General features: G+C 44.4%; 1 protein-coding gene across 1 annotated transcript; it reads left to right on the forward strand.

Moving 5' to 3' along the window:
* Positions 1-762: 762 nt before the first annotated feature.
* On the forward strand, positions 763-11,788 carry PTGER4 (prostaglandin E receptor 4). Its single transcript, XM_005151981.3, has 2 exons — positions 763-2,161; positions 9,639-11,788. Exons 1-2 carry the CDS (start codon positions 1,331-1,333, stop codon positions 10,230-10,232), a joined length of 1,425 nt encoding a protein of 474 aa, XP_005152038.1. The 5' UTR covers positions 763-1,330; the 3' UTR covers positions 10,233-11,788.
* The last annotated feature ends 2,496 nt before the right edge of the window (positions 11,789-14,284 follow it).

The following is a 14,284-nucleotide window of genomic DNA, read 5'->3' on the forward strand; positions in this document are numbered from 1 at the left end:
CAGTCAAGACAGCACAAGTTCTTCAAACAAACATATAAATACTTCCCTCGAATGTACACACACCCTTCCTGTGTTTACTAACACCACTAACAGAGGCCAGATACAGGCAGTACATCAGGACATCTCCTCTCCTGCAGCAGGAAGGCACGGGTCGTGCTGGTCTGAGAAAGGGAGAACCCGCTGCCAGGTGCCGCGCTCTGTGGTACCACTGCCTGGCCCCGTCTCCCGCAGCTGCCCCCTCAAGAGCCGGCAGCCGGTGTCACAGCTTTTTCTCTTGGGGACAGGGAGGCGACACAGGCTCCCCCACACACACCCCCAGGGCGGGAGTATGGCGGGAATATGTCCTTAAAGCTCCCATCCGGCAGCGCTACCCTTCAGGAAAGGTGCGAGAAGCCCTCACCCCACTCGCGGGTGGGGCCGAGGGGTCACACTGGCCTCCCAGCCGCGGGAGAGCAGAAGCGAGGCGGACACCATGAGCGCAGGTGCCCTCGGCCTGCCAACGCCTGCCGTCACACAGAAACACAGACACCCACACACCACCACCAACCCACCCCCCCAAGCCTACGCACCACCACCCCCCTCTCCGCCATGCATCGGGCCACCCCGCCCCTCAGGCAGCCCCGGGCGGAGGTGCCCGCACCCAGCCCTGAGCAACCTGCCCTCTACGGCGCGACCAATGGGGCGAGAGGGCGGGGAGCGCGGCTGGAGCTGCCCTCGCCGCCTCCGCGGCGAAACTCGGCGGGAGCGCTGTTGGGAGGGAGACGGTGTCCGCAGTCCGCACGTCACCGCATCGGACCTCTCCGCTCTTCTTCACTCCTCTTCACTCCGCACCGCCGGCCGGCGGGAGGGGATGAGCGGCGGACACCGCGCTCCGGCACTTCCCCTCGCCTCCCGCCCGCCCGGGGCCGTCCCAGCGCTGCGCTGAGCTAAGCCGAGCCGAGCCGAGCCATCCCCAGCGTCGGTGTGAGAAGTTGAGAGCCGGCCGTGCGCCCATCGGCTCTGCGCTGTTCCGCCTCGGACCACCCCAGCCCCTCTTCGCGCTGCGTGGCGGAGTGCCGCGGGCAGAGCAGTGGCAGGAAGACGGAGCCCCGGCTCCTCCGCTGCATTCGGTCGCTACCGGACGGCACCCTGCTTGGGCGCCTCTTCAGGACTTTCTTTTCCCCTTTCTTCACGAAAACATACCACTTTTTTTTTTTCCTTTATTTTCCCTTTCCTTCTTCCCTCACTGGAAGTTTTGTTCTCACTCTGAACTACTCCTCCTCTCCTTTACTCTGCCGTTCCGGGCCCACTCCAGCCTCTGTGCGACTCCCCCAGGAGCACCGCTGACATCATGTCCTTCGACCCTACAATCATGCCACCTGCGAACGGCTCCGCCAACGGGACTGCCACTGGGGCCGAGGGCGGAAAGCCCCCCACCATCCCCACTGTCATGTTCATCTTCGGTGTGGTGGGCAACCTCATAGCCATCGTAGTGCTCTGCAAGTCCAGGAAGGAGCAGAAGGAGACCACTTTCTACACACTGGTCTGTGGGCTGGCAGTCACTGATCTCTTAGGGACCTGTCTGGTGAGTCCAGTCACTATTGCCACTTACCTGCAGAACCGCTGGCCAGGAGGACCTGCACTGTGTGAGTACAGCTCCTTCATCCTCCTTTTTTTTGGACTCTCTGGCCTCAGTATTATTTGTGCCATGTCCATAGAAAGGTACCTGGCCATCAATCATGCCTATTTCTACAACCATTATGTAGACAAGAAGTTGGCAGGACTCACGCTCTTTGCCATCTATGCCTCCAACGTGCTGTTCTGCGCCCTCCCCAGCATGGGGCTTGGCAAGTCTACCTTGCAGTACCCTTACACTTGGTGTTTCATAGACTGGCGAGCAAAGGAGGCCACACATGCAGCATACTCCTACATGTATGCCGGCTTCAGCTCCTTCCTAATCATGGTCACTGTGGTGTGTAACATCCTGGTGTGCGTGGCCCTCATCCGCATGCACCGGCAGTTCATGAGGCGCACATCCCTGGGGACAGACACCACCTCCAGCCGTTTATCTGACTTTCGCAGACGCCGGAGCTTCCGTCGGATGGCCGGAGCAGAGATCCAGATGGTTATTCTGCTCATTGCCACTTCCCTGGTGGTGGTAATCTGCTCCATTCCTCTGGTGGTGAGTAGCAATGTGCAACCCTTCTTCTTTTCCATCACCAGCACCACTGAGTCTTTCTTGCTCCTAGTCTGTGCTTGTAGGACAGACTCTTACTTAGCTGGCACTGCAAACTCTTATAATAACTTAAAGGCTATTAGTGTACGTGCATGGTGAGAGAAAGTTGTGTTGATTCATATTTACATGGAAAACTTGCTTATCCCAAGTCCTGGGCTTTTTTTAATTGGTTAAATGCAGCGCCGAAAGTTCTCAGTAATTTTTCCACTGTTCATCTGGAATCCGCATAGCAAAAATCTTGCTGAGAGCTAGAGGCACTTTAAAGTTCACTTCCAAAATTAATTTGTGGTGAGTGAGCTTTGGGTCTGGCCTGTGTTTCTGGATGCTTATTGTGTTTTAAAAATGTGCACGCTGTTGCTGAAGTGTACAGCAGTCCTTAATATGTGGAAGGAGGACACAGCTCTGTTCACTTGGCACCAGCCACATGCACAGTGCTTCACATCCAAACCTTGAGAAGAGCTTCCCTTCCTGAGGGATTCACCCACCATCCCTGGGGTAGATTCCACACAGGCGTCCCTCCAGCAGCTCCCTGCTGTAGGAGGAGGAAACTTGGTGGAACCATCAGCCAATGTAATGCTTACTTGAGTAAGAGTTGGAGGTATCTGGTCCACATAAACTTAGAGATCATGCTGAAATGTAAAGCAACAGTACCACTAACCATTTGCTAATTTTCTGAAACAGCTGAACAATTAATGTCATTAAATTGACATGCAGGATCTACTTCTGTTCCTCCACTTTATTTCAAGGAACTATAAAATAACCACCCACCAGCTGGAGGCGCAGTTCTTGCCACCCCCTCATAATAAAGCTTGGCGAACTTCTGGCTCAGAGATGTTAGAACAAATAGATGGCTTGCCCTATTCACCACCTTCCAAAACACACTGTAGGGAGCCAAGCAGTGGTTGTCAGACAGAAAGTGGTTTAGCAGGATTGGTTTGAGGTAGTTTGTTGTCAGTAGGGAGATCTGTGTGAAATACAGCTGGCCAGATGGGGATGTGAAACAAATAGCGTATATCATGGTAAGAAGGTTTAGAGAAGTCCATGTGAACATACAGGACTTGAGACATCAGTGAGTCTGTCCCCCTGCCTCAGAGGAGTTGTGATCACAAGGGTTGGGACAGTTTTGCCACATTACTAACATAAACGGGAGCTGCTGAGGTGTGCCTGTCCTGCAGCCCCAGCTGTCACAAAAAGCCGTGTCCCGTCCTTTGCTGTTGTCACTTTGCATTGCGCCATGGCATGACCGAGCAAAATGCCTTGTGTTCATTGCTTGACATCTGAAGGGAGCTGAGAGGTACTGAGCTGCATGCAGGGTATCTGGGAGGTCCATGTGTATTAGATGGAAGGGCTGTGCAAAACCTGTCCTGCAGTCCAGCTCCAGAAACTGCAGCTTGCTGCACTGGCAAGCATCAGGTCATGGAGTGGTCAAAACCCTGACAGTACTGTGGGTTGAGAGTACTTAATTTGATTAGTATTAAAACAGCTAATTGACAAAGAAACAATATCGCATTTTCAAAACAGGTGCTGGTAAATGCAGAAAACAGGTTGTGGAAATTAAATACAGGGTTGTGACGTGATGGACTTAAGCAGTTTGAGGGAAAAAAAGCCAGAACGTACTGTGTAGACAAGCAGTTAGAGGAAGTCTGAGAACTCTGAGTGTAAAATACAAAATGAAACTATAATATCTATTTGTACGTAGGCAGTCATGGCAGAATATTAAAAAAAAAAGGAAAATTGAAGCAGGAAGGGTTAACAGAAAGTGAACTGTACTGTTGACAGTTACACTTAATGAACCGGGGTGGGGCATAGCGTTTATTATTTAAACAGTAGTTAGTGAAAAATTTGTGTATTGCAGAAGGTACATGAAAGTGTAGGTGATTAAGTTGTGTAGCTTTTTCAGACCTTGATTTCACTACCTGTAAAGGCACAGTGTTACCTCGGCAGCATTCATGTAAGTCAGCTTTTCCCCGCTAAACCAGCATCTTTTCTGTATCTAAAATGAGGCAAGAGCCTGCCATTTCACTTAGATGGATGACTAAGAAAAAAAGGAAGCTTTCTTTTAAAATACCCAGCCAACCACATACATGCTTATCATCACAGTGTCCAGTGTGGTTAAGTTCCTTCATTAGCAGCTTTTGTAATTCATTTACCTCCCCCTGCGAGAGTGCTATAGCCATATATGCTGTTTTGTGCTGGGATGAACTGCAGTGTATGCTGCTGTATATTAAGCCGTATATATAGCCTGAGGTTAAGAATTGAGAGAGAAACTCAAAAAAGTGACACTTTTATACTATAAATCCCTAGAAGGATCCACTAGCAGAGGTAGATCAATCACTAATACAGAGGTACATATTCTCGACTTGGAGGAGTTTTAGGGAGCCATCGCTGAGTGAGAGGCTCATGTGTAATAGGACAGCATGGTAGTCATCAAGAGCAGGCAAGGGGTGAGGTGGTGGCAGCAGCATGATTCAGAAACATAGAGCAGGCTCAGAGGGTGCTTTGTAACTGAAGTTTTTTGATGAGCTGACTTCCTATTGATGATTTCAGCTGAATAAACCATCACCTAAGTCAAAGCAAAACAACTTCTGGAAGACTTAAGAGAGACATAAACCTCTTAACATTTTAGTATGAAAGTTTTCACAACATAATAAAACAGCAGACAGAGGCAGTCATGCAGATTACATTTATTAGGGTTTGACAAAAAAAAATCAAGTCTTAAAATATTAAATAGCCCTGAAATAATAAATAAAGGCTTGTCTTGATTTAAAAAGTGGTTAAAGAACAGCAAGCTGAGTCACAAAGAGCAGCAGTTTTTAACAATGAGATGCTCCAGCACTCAGTTTACAAGTAGATTTATTGAGTGTCTTAATGATTTATTCATGAAAGCAGTGAACTTTTACACTGATGAATACTATAACAAAATTGTGGGGGATTATGCAAAATGGTGAATGAATTTTACAGAACTTAAAGCTGGTCAAACTTGTCAAGGAAAGAAAAGCTGAATGCAAAATATTCATGAAACTTTTGCTACAACCTTGTGTTCTTAATATGCAGAAAGCAATGCAAAAGACATGAAGCAGAATTTGACACTAGTTTAAAAATTAAAGGAGAAAAATGTGTAAGTTGTGTGCTGACTCTTGTCTGAACTCCGCACTGGTGATACAGCTTCCAAAATATTGTGAGATAGAATTGGGTAGAGTTAAAAGTAGAGAATAAGTTATATTAAGAGAGATTTTTGTCAGGAATAGAGTAGAAATTATTATCCGGCATTTAAAAACAAACTCTTTCAAGAGCGAATAGGCACATGCATGAAATAATGAGGAGTTCCTAAATTAACCTGAAAGTTTGGGGTTTCTTTTGGCTTGATTGGTTTTGACTTTTGAAATATCAGGGACTGTCTGCAGCCAACAGCAAGGTGGAAGACATAAGTTTTGAGTAGTGGAGTAGACACCAAGCAGACACCAGGCCCTCGAAGAGCGAAAGGTACTGGCTTGCAGAGCTGAAAAACTTGTTCCTGTTTACTAGTGTATGGTTTTTAAGTTTATCCTATCAGTATGTGAGGAAATTTTGAGGGCAGGTGGAAGTTATGAAGACAATTACCAGTGTGACTGTAACTATACGAGTCATTTTGTAGTACTTCATAGGATTGGAAATCATGATTTGTGTCTGTAGTTAGTAAAATGGAAAAGCAGCAAACAGCTCACAGGACTGATCCTGTAACTATCTATAACTTGAGCATAAATTCAGCATACCTTGGAGCTATGTCCTGCTTAACACAGTACCAAACAAAATGCTAGTACTTTTTAAGATGTGTTGCCTGAATCCTACAGCTACAAAGCTAATGTATAAAACACATTCTTTTGAGATTTTTATTGCTCTAGTGTGCTTCTTTCTTTAAGTGGGATTTCAGATTGCACAAATTCAAGCATCAGATTAGCTAATTTAGTAGTGGATTCCACTTGGTGCTGATTTAGAAGATGCAAGGCAATATCCTTTATTATTCTGCCTTCTGCAGCAGAAGGCTTCTGGCCAAAAGAGGATACATCTCTTGATGTTCTTCTGTATGATACATTAGTAAGTGCTGTTTTACCAGTATATAAATAAAATAAAACTGGCATTCCAACACAGATTAATTTTTACCTTATTGTGATTAATATGTAATCCCTGGAATAGGTCTGTCTTGATAGATGCATTTAACTTTTGTGGGGCTTCTAACAAAATATGTAAGACCTCTTGGGAAGTAGAAACAGTTTTGTATAGTCTAAGGTTTTCACTAAATTTGTCCATTTTACAAATCTCTAACCTGTAGGTGCCGCATAGCTGTCAAATGGAAATAAAGCATACAGAGATAACATAAAGCAAGCTGCACTGTGCAATTAGCAATTGTCCTTTTCTGCCACAGGGTGAATACTTAAAAGATGTTTTTGTCTTTCAGCAAAGCCAGATAGAGAAAGGTGAAATAGGTACCTCAGTTTTGTATGCTGCTTATCAAAAGAACAATCCAACTATTAAATCACTGACGTGTAACTATAGCTCCAAGTTCAGGAAAAAAAAAAGTCAGGTCTCTGTAGCTGGACTGTGTACTTCTTCAGCTATCTTCAAAGTGTGCCTTTGGGTTCTGTGATCTGGATGGATTTATCAGCAAATACCCCTCCCTGTCACACCTCTAATCTTCTGGGTAATGACGGCTTTCAGTTGTGTGAGCTGCTAGAAAGCCTCCACTCCCTCAACACTGTCCTTTGGACTCCTGGCTTTCAGGGCACGTACCTGTCCGGTGATCAACTGGTCAAATACATAGAACAGCATTTACATACTTTCAGGGTGTATTCCCCTGCATAAGGAAATCTCAGTGCAGAAAAAGAAAAGGAGTGTTTCGGAAAGAGTTGGTATGGCCAAGTTAAATCTCCTGGGGAATGATGTATTTCCATACTTGACCTTTGTATATTTATACATTTGACCTCTTACCATTTCGTAGGGGCAAAAAATGTCTCTCAAATGGTCAAGTATTTCAAGAATAGATTTTAGCCAATGCCAGGCATAGCCTCAACTTACTTTTCAGCATTCCAAGTTCAGGGCACCTGACTGCTGATGCTTTACAGCCCCAGCGTCAGTCACAGGGGCTCTGCTTCCACAAGCTGACAAATGGAGTCGCAGAACTTATCTCCCTCTGCAGCGTTAACCCAGGATTGCCCGCTTCCATCCGCATGACCGGTATGTGTCGCGGCAGCCCCCGGGCACGGGGCAGGTGGCCCGGTGCGAGTGACAGAGGGACACGGTGACCGCAGGACACCCGTGCCATCTAGCGGTCCCTTCGAGAAAGGTGTCGTCGAGGCACACCACCCTCCAGCAAAGGACAAGAGAGTTTTGTTAAGGGCGTTTTTAAGGAATCATTAGCCTTATTTGAAGGCCTTATTTCGGAGTCTGGAGGGCTGGTCTTTTCCTCATGGAATCATGTGGTGATGGGTGCCGAGTAGAGGGAACATGAATTAAACAGTGGAAAAAAAATTAAAGCGGGTAAAGCTCCAAGAAGGAAAACCCTGTAAGTTCAGCAAGCAGGAGAATACTCTTCAAAGCACTCAAATTACGTATTTGGCTTAGCAGAAAAATAAGGTAAATAAGTGAGTTGTCAAAAAAGATATCTGCAGTGTTAAAAATCATTAGGAATCAAGAATAAAACTCGCATCATTATAGTGCTGTATAAATCCAAGATTCTCCCATATTTTAACTCCATGGGCAGGTGTTGTTAACCCATAAACCTAGAGAATATCATCAAGAAAGAAAATAGAGGCAGTCATATCGATTTGACAGGCGTTTTGAGAGAGACTGTATGCACAGGGCTTCAAAAGAGATACTCCGCATTATTTTAAACATACTTTATTGATAGCTTTGGAACATGCTCGGTCTCTGAATTCTGACAAGCCAAACGGCACTGCACTGGCCTGCTGCAGGAAAATTTGTCCAGACAGCAGTGTGAATTTCTTCACCAGACATGGATGGTTCCATATGCAGAACTTCCAATGCAAAATGACTGAAGAGATCTGTGTTAGTTTGCCTTGTTTATTTAAATATTTTTCTGTCTCCTTCTCTGTAACTTCCTAGCAAGGCAAGATGTGGTTTGTTTCAGAAGCCAAGGATAAGATTTTAAAACCATCATCATTTTGCTGCTCGATTTTTACTGTATCAGATAAGATGATTAAGGGATTTATTTTGCCTTACCTTAGGGAAGCTGAAGAAAACAGCATCTTCCATTATCAGTTCTTTTCAGTGGCTTTTCAAGGCCTTCCTGTAACTGGACACTGCTGCTTGCAATGGATAACAGCTATTTGAGACTGATCAATGCAAATTCATATGATGCCACAATTCCATCCTCCTTAGTAACACTGGAAAGATAACAACTGATATCAAAGACTTGGACTGTGAGTTACTCACTGTAGCATTTACAAAAGTGGCTTCTAAACCAGGAGAGGCACTAGGTTACTGGGGATTTTTTTTTTTATTCAGAGGGAAAAGGTGAAGAAGCCATTTCTATGTAGCAGACAGGGTCCTTTAGTCTTATATTTTTGCATGATAAACTAAAATTGCTAATTAAATACTTCCTTCATGATTCAGCTTCAACATCTTAAATTCTTCACCACTTCATCAGTGTTTTTATGCTTATGTAAGTAGAACCGAAATGCTGGCTCCTGTAGAAGGGCAGAGCACTCCAGTCCAGTGCTACAGTCACCTCATCATCTTGACCTATTAAAACGTCAAGATTAAAAATCTCCTAGCTGGGGGACCTTTCTTTATTTATTTTTTTAGCACATTTTTGTTTTTCAAATCCATGCTGCAGTGAGCTAGCCTTTGAGGGTGTACAAACAATTGCAGTAAGGACAGGTGCCAGCAAAATGCATTTCTGAACTTAAGAATCAATAGCTCTGGACTTGCTTCCAGAGTCTGATGTACTTGAATTACAATCTGTGTTTCAGTTTGTTTCTAAACAATTAGTCCTTTGCTGGAGGAACTGACAATGCATGCCTCCTCAGTCAGCTATCTCTTTGCAGGTAGCATAAGACTCACAGTGTACCAAGGGAACATGATACAGCTCTACATCTTTGCTCTGGACTTGTATCAGGAACAAGGAATGTTTAAAAACATCAGCCAAGATTTGGAGATTCAGGGATTAATTATGAGGGGAATGAGAAAGAGCCATTTCTTTCCCATGTGTAACAAAGAAGACCAATTTATAGCAGATTAATGTCTCTTTTTTTGCTGTTTCCAGAAACAGCATCACAGCTGCCAATCTGAGATGCCTGTGTTTGCCAGTCTCTTCTCTTGTCATAGCTTGCATAGCAAATGTAGATCTCTGCTTTCAAATATAAACTTTGGTTTCCTGGTGTAATGGTATAACTGTGTCTTTCTCTTCTCCTGTTTTCTTGGGTAGGTCCGTGTCTTTGTGAACCAGCTGTACCAGCCGGAATCAGTGAAAGATATGAGGCAGAACCCTGACCTGCAGGCAATCCGCATTGCCTCAGTGAATCCCATTTTAGACCCGTGGGTCTACATCCTCCTCCGCAAGACTGTGCTCAGCAAAGCCATCGAGAAGGTCAAGTGCCTCTTCTGCCGCATTGGAGGGGCTCGGGGGCAGCACTCAGGGGGCAATTTCAACTGTGTGGATGGCCGCAGGACCTCCTCTGCCATGTCAAGTCAGTCACCCTCCTTTATCTCCCGTGAGCTGAGGGAGATCAGCAGCACCTCGCAAACACTGCTCTATCCTCCAGAGTTAAGTGAAAGCAGTGTCAGGGGCCGTGTGCTGCTCCCAGGGCCCAGCGCCAGCTTGGCTCAGTCTGATACCACCTCAGTGAGGACACTGCGCAGCTCGGAGACCTCAGACTCCTCACAGGGTCAGGACTCCGAGAGCGTCTTCCTGGTGAATGAAATGGGGTCTGGTGGCGGGGCCAGCTGTACAGCGAAGGGCAGCCCTCTGCAGGTCACCTTCCCCACAGAGACACTGAATTTGTCAGAAAAGTGTATATAGATAGCCGTGAAAGGCATCAACATTGGGGATACTTCCCAGTACATTGGAAAAACTGGTGCAATAGAGAGGTGTTCTGCCATTTGAGGGCAGAGGGGATCAACTGTGCTCCAAAGGGCTATTTCTTTTCTTGCCGTGTGATGGGTATGTTCTTTTAGACTACTGAGGATTGTGTGGAGCAGATGCTGCATTTGGACCCTGCCATCAAAAATGGTACAAGGCAGGTCTAATGGGACTGGAAACATGAACTGCCTTCTGGGACACAGGGAGAGCTGCTGCACCCATGGAAATAGGAAGACCCATCACTTTGGTTTTTCTTTCTTTCTTTCTTTCCCTTTCCAGATATGTTAGAACTGTGTTTTCTCTCCCCATGGTTGCTCAGCTATTGAGAGTTTAAGCTTCTGGTACTAGAGCTGGATGTGAGGCAGCTGCTAGGGACTGGACACAGCTACTCCGAGAGCTGCCTGGGGCAGGATTTTAAAGTCTCACTAAAGCATGAAAATGTGAATTTTTACCATTGTATATATATCAGGACTGAAAATATTTAAAAGTCTATTCTTCTCTGTGAGAAGGTTTCTTATTAATACAAGGTATATAGAAATGATTGCCAGCCTTCTTTTTGCCCAGTATTTCCTGCTGATAAGACAGTCTTGGCTTAGATTTGTTGTCTATGCTAGATTTGTAGCTGATGAGGTAATTCTTTAGCTGAGAATATATAAGCACTTTCTGAGTGAAATGGGAATATATGTGCTATTAAGGGAGAAAAAGAAAACACATCTTTTCAGTTAAAAATATTCCTATTCAGTATATGTACATACTAAAAAGCCAGATTTTATTTATGTGTTGAGAATGTTTTCCTGTATAACACATCTGCGCCTTTCCGAGTACTTTGGCCCACAATCTGCATACATTTAGGCACACACTTCACATCACCCATCATCAGAGTCATCCCTTTGCTGTCAGGGAGACTCCTTTAATGTAAAATTAAAGATGTACAGAAGTGCTTTCAACATCAGGGCCTAAAACTTTAAACCCTGGTTAATAATCTTAATACTCACTTTAGTTAAAGCATCACTGATGTAATAAAGGTATTTTTTTCTTAACATTTATCATTTTACTTTAAATAGTAAATAGAATTTTATGACTGTGTAATCTGATACTCCATCAAGTAAACATACAAAACCATGGAAGCAGAATCTTCATGTTAAAGTATGGGTATATAAAGCCATAACTTCATCTTGAAAATAATTTGTTCTTACAGTTTTAATGGCAAATACATCACTAAAACCAGCTGTTAACCACTGACAAAAAGAGTTTTGTGTTTTATGTTGTAAGGGTTAGATCTTGTTCCAGAAACAATGTTCATCAAAATAATTCTGTATAGATATTTGGAAGATGTTTCGTCAAATACTAAGCATGTTATGCTGCTTAATGTGTTTTCATGTGAATGCTATATTGTAGTGACAATCTTGAGCCTTATGTTGATATGTTTAAGCAATTGTACTGACCAGAGTAATTTTGGAGATCACAATTAAATGGAAATGTTCTGCTTGACCTTAGCTGTTTATACAAGCCTGTTATTCAATGCCAGGTCCTTGCCATAACAAGCCTCCCATCTTGGAATGCTTTGCCCTGTAAGTTCCCCAAACACCACAGCATGATCAATACCAACAGGAGGCAGCCATCTTCAGAAATGCTGCCCAGATCACCAATGTGGAGTCATGAAAATTCTTTATGCAGACAAAAATCAAAGACATTTTCCTTTGACAGGGAATAATGAGCTATTTGAGCTTATTTGCCTTGATCCATATACAAAGTGAAGTTAAACCTCTACACAAATACTTGGTGCAGAAGCCACTTTTCCACCAGTTAAGCTGCACTCAAGTTCTTACTGCAGCTACAGATAAAGGTCTGAATCCTTTACAATTAAACTACATATCTATGGTCTGCTGCTTACTAGTGACCAACTAATAGAATACACTCATCATACTTCCCCAGACAGGAAATAATACCTGGCAGAGCGAGAAGGCAGAACTGCCACTTGTACCACTATTGGACCACACCTTTGCAGCCAGCCCAAAGCACCACAACAACGTTACTGCTGCTGTATGCAATGATAGAATTAAATATCAATTGTGTATAATAGGTATCTAAATAAGCAAGGACTTATTATTTTTAATTGATTTATTTTATTGATATTATTATTTCTCATCATTATTGATGAGAAACGCATGTGGTCTGGAAGAGTTTTAAGAAAGAATAGACCATCCTAAGTAGCTGACCTTTTAGCTTCTCTTAGCAAACACATGCAATAAGCCTCCTACCCCACAGCGTTGTTGGTGTGTCAGTAGTGGACTGGACTCACAGCACACAGCATTAACACAGACTTCTTCAGTGATGAACTCAAGGATTCACAGCCTTCTTATAAAGTATCCTGAGCAGTACTACAATGGCAGTGCACAAAGATGAAATTGGGAGCTCCTCTACGACCTTGCTGCAAACACAGGTGAGTGTTCAGAAGTAGCGTGGGTAAAAGAATTGGGCTTTTGAGGGTGACAGACTACTGTGTCTCCGTGACCTGCCCAACAGTCCCACTCAGTTTTGGCACCGTCTTCCATGCTGACCACAAATACATCAGTGAATTACCTTCCTCAGCCTCCCTGAGCATAACCAGTCTCATAAAATAAAGCTACACGCTTGCAGAGGTTGATTTGCCACATGAAAGTTACAAGGTCATTTTCCTGAGTAATTCACATATGTTCAAAAGTGCTTCCCTTCTCACACGTAATAGCTCCCTTCCACTCCTGTCCCCCAGAGGCCCATACACCCTAGCACCAGCCTGTCTTTCGCATCTGCATGCCGCTTCCCCAGCCCTCTGTGTTCACAGAAGATGATGCACTGATTTACCATTCAAGAATTTCTCACAACAGTTATGTGTCCCCAACTCCATCTGCTCATCCTGTGAGTGGCAGCCCCGCACCTTCACTTCCATCAGTCCACACATCCCAGATCAATCCTTCACACAACCTTTTCCACACAGAGGTAGTGCTGGACCCCCATCTCACTACTGGGATCCCAAGCCCCAGCCCTAACTCAATTTAAGGCCATGTCCTGTGGCACAGTTTGGAGGATCCACCCACCACAGACAGGGTGACAGTTGGTATCCGCACAAGACAGTGGCTTCTATGAATATCTGTAATTAGTTTGAATCTCTGATCAGTAATACAAGGTAGCACTACAACTGGCCCCAGGTTTAGAGTGTTGGATACACTGACAGAGAACTTGGACAATAAGGGTAGGTTGTAGGGTGCTGTTTTAAATCAAGCTTGTAGCTCTCTGCTGTCTGCAACATTAGTGCCTAACCCAAACTGGTGCTATAGGGACAATGGCAAAGCACTAAAAAAATCAGTGTATCCTACTGCCTTCAAATGGCACCAGCCATCACTCTCAACAAGAAGCTTTCTACAGTTTTTAGTTCTGCTCCTATAGACAACTGCAAACATATTCTATTTAAAGCAGATTGACTATTAGGACTACTGAATACCACCAGACTTTTCCACTCCTAGGCCTGTTCTAGACCTGACAGTTTTACCAGATCTGGAAATCAAGAGAAATCTGAATCATCTGCTTTCTGAACAAAAACAGTGAACTCATTCCCCACCTCTAATGTTTTCCCACATTCATTTACCCTCTAGAAACCTCAGAGCTCCTAGAAAACCAGCCCTCAAATCCAGACCAGCACATCTGGGAGGATCCAGCTATCACCCATGCTCGTAAGCTTCTCATGTGTCTACACCAGTCCTTTCTGGAGATAACTACAGCACAAGGACTCCATTCAAGAATATGTTAGTGTGATACCAGCCTACAATAAACACATGGTGTCGGCAGCCTGCCAATAAACCCAAGACCAGTTTTATAGCTATTGTATGACCTCAAAATAAATTAAGAAAACACCTACCCTCAACACCAGCTTTTACCTCATTTCCCTTGGTTTAGGATCCTTGGTTTGAGGATCTGGGATGCACTTACTTTTTATGGTTGAGTAAGTTTCCAGG

Source organism: Melopsittacus undulatus, chromosome Z (assembly GCF_012275295.1).
Source record: "Melopsittacus undulatus isolate bMelUnd1 chromosome Z, bMelUnd1.mat.Z, whole genome shotgun sequence".
Taxonomy (NCBI): Eukaryota; Metazoa; Chordata; class Aves; order Psittaciformes; family Psittaculidae; genus Melopsittacus; species Melopsittacus undulatus.

Coding starts and splice junctions, on each gene's coding strand:
- PTGER4 (XM_005151981.3), top strand. CDS start 1,331: ATGTCCTTCGACCCTACAATCATGCCACCTGCGAACGGCTCCGCCAAC. Junction 2,162..9,638: donor TCTGCTCCATTCCTCTGGTG/GTGAGTAGCAAT, acceptor TTTCTTGGGTAG/GTCCGTGTCTTTGTGAACCA.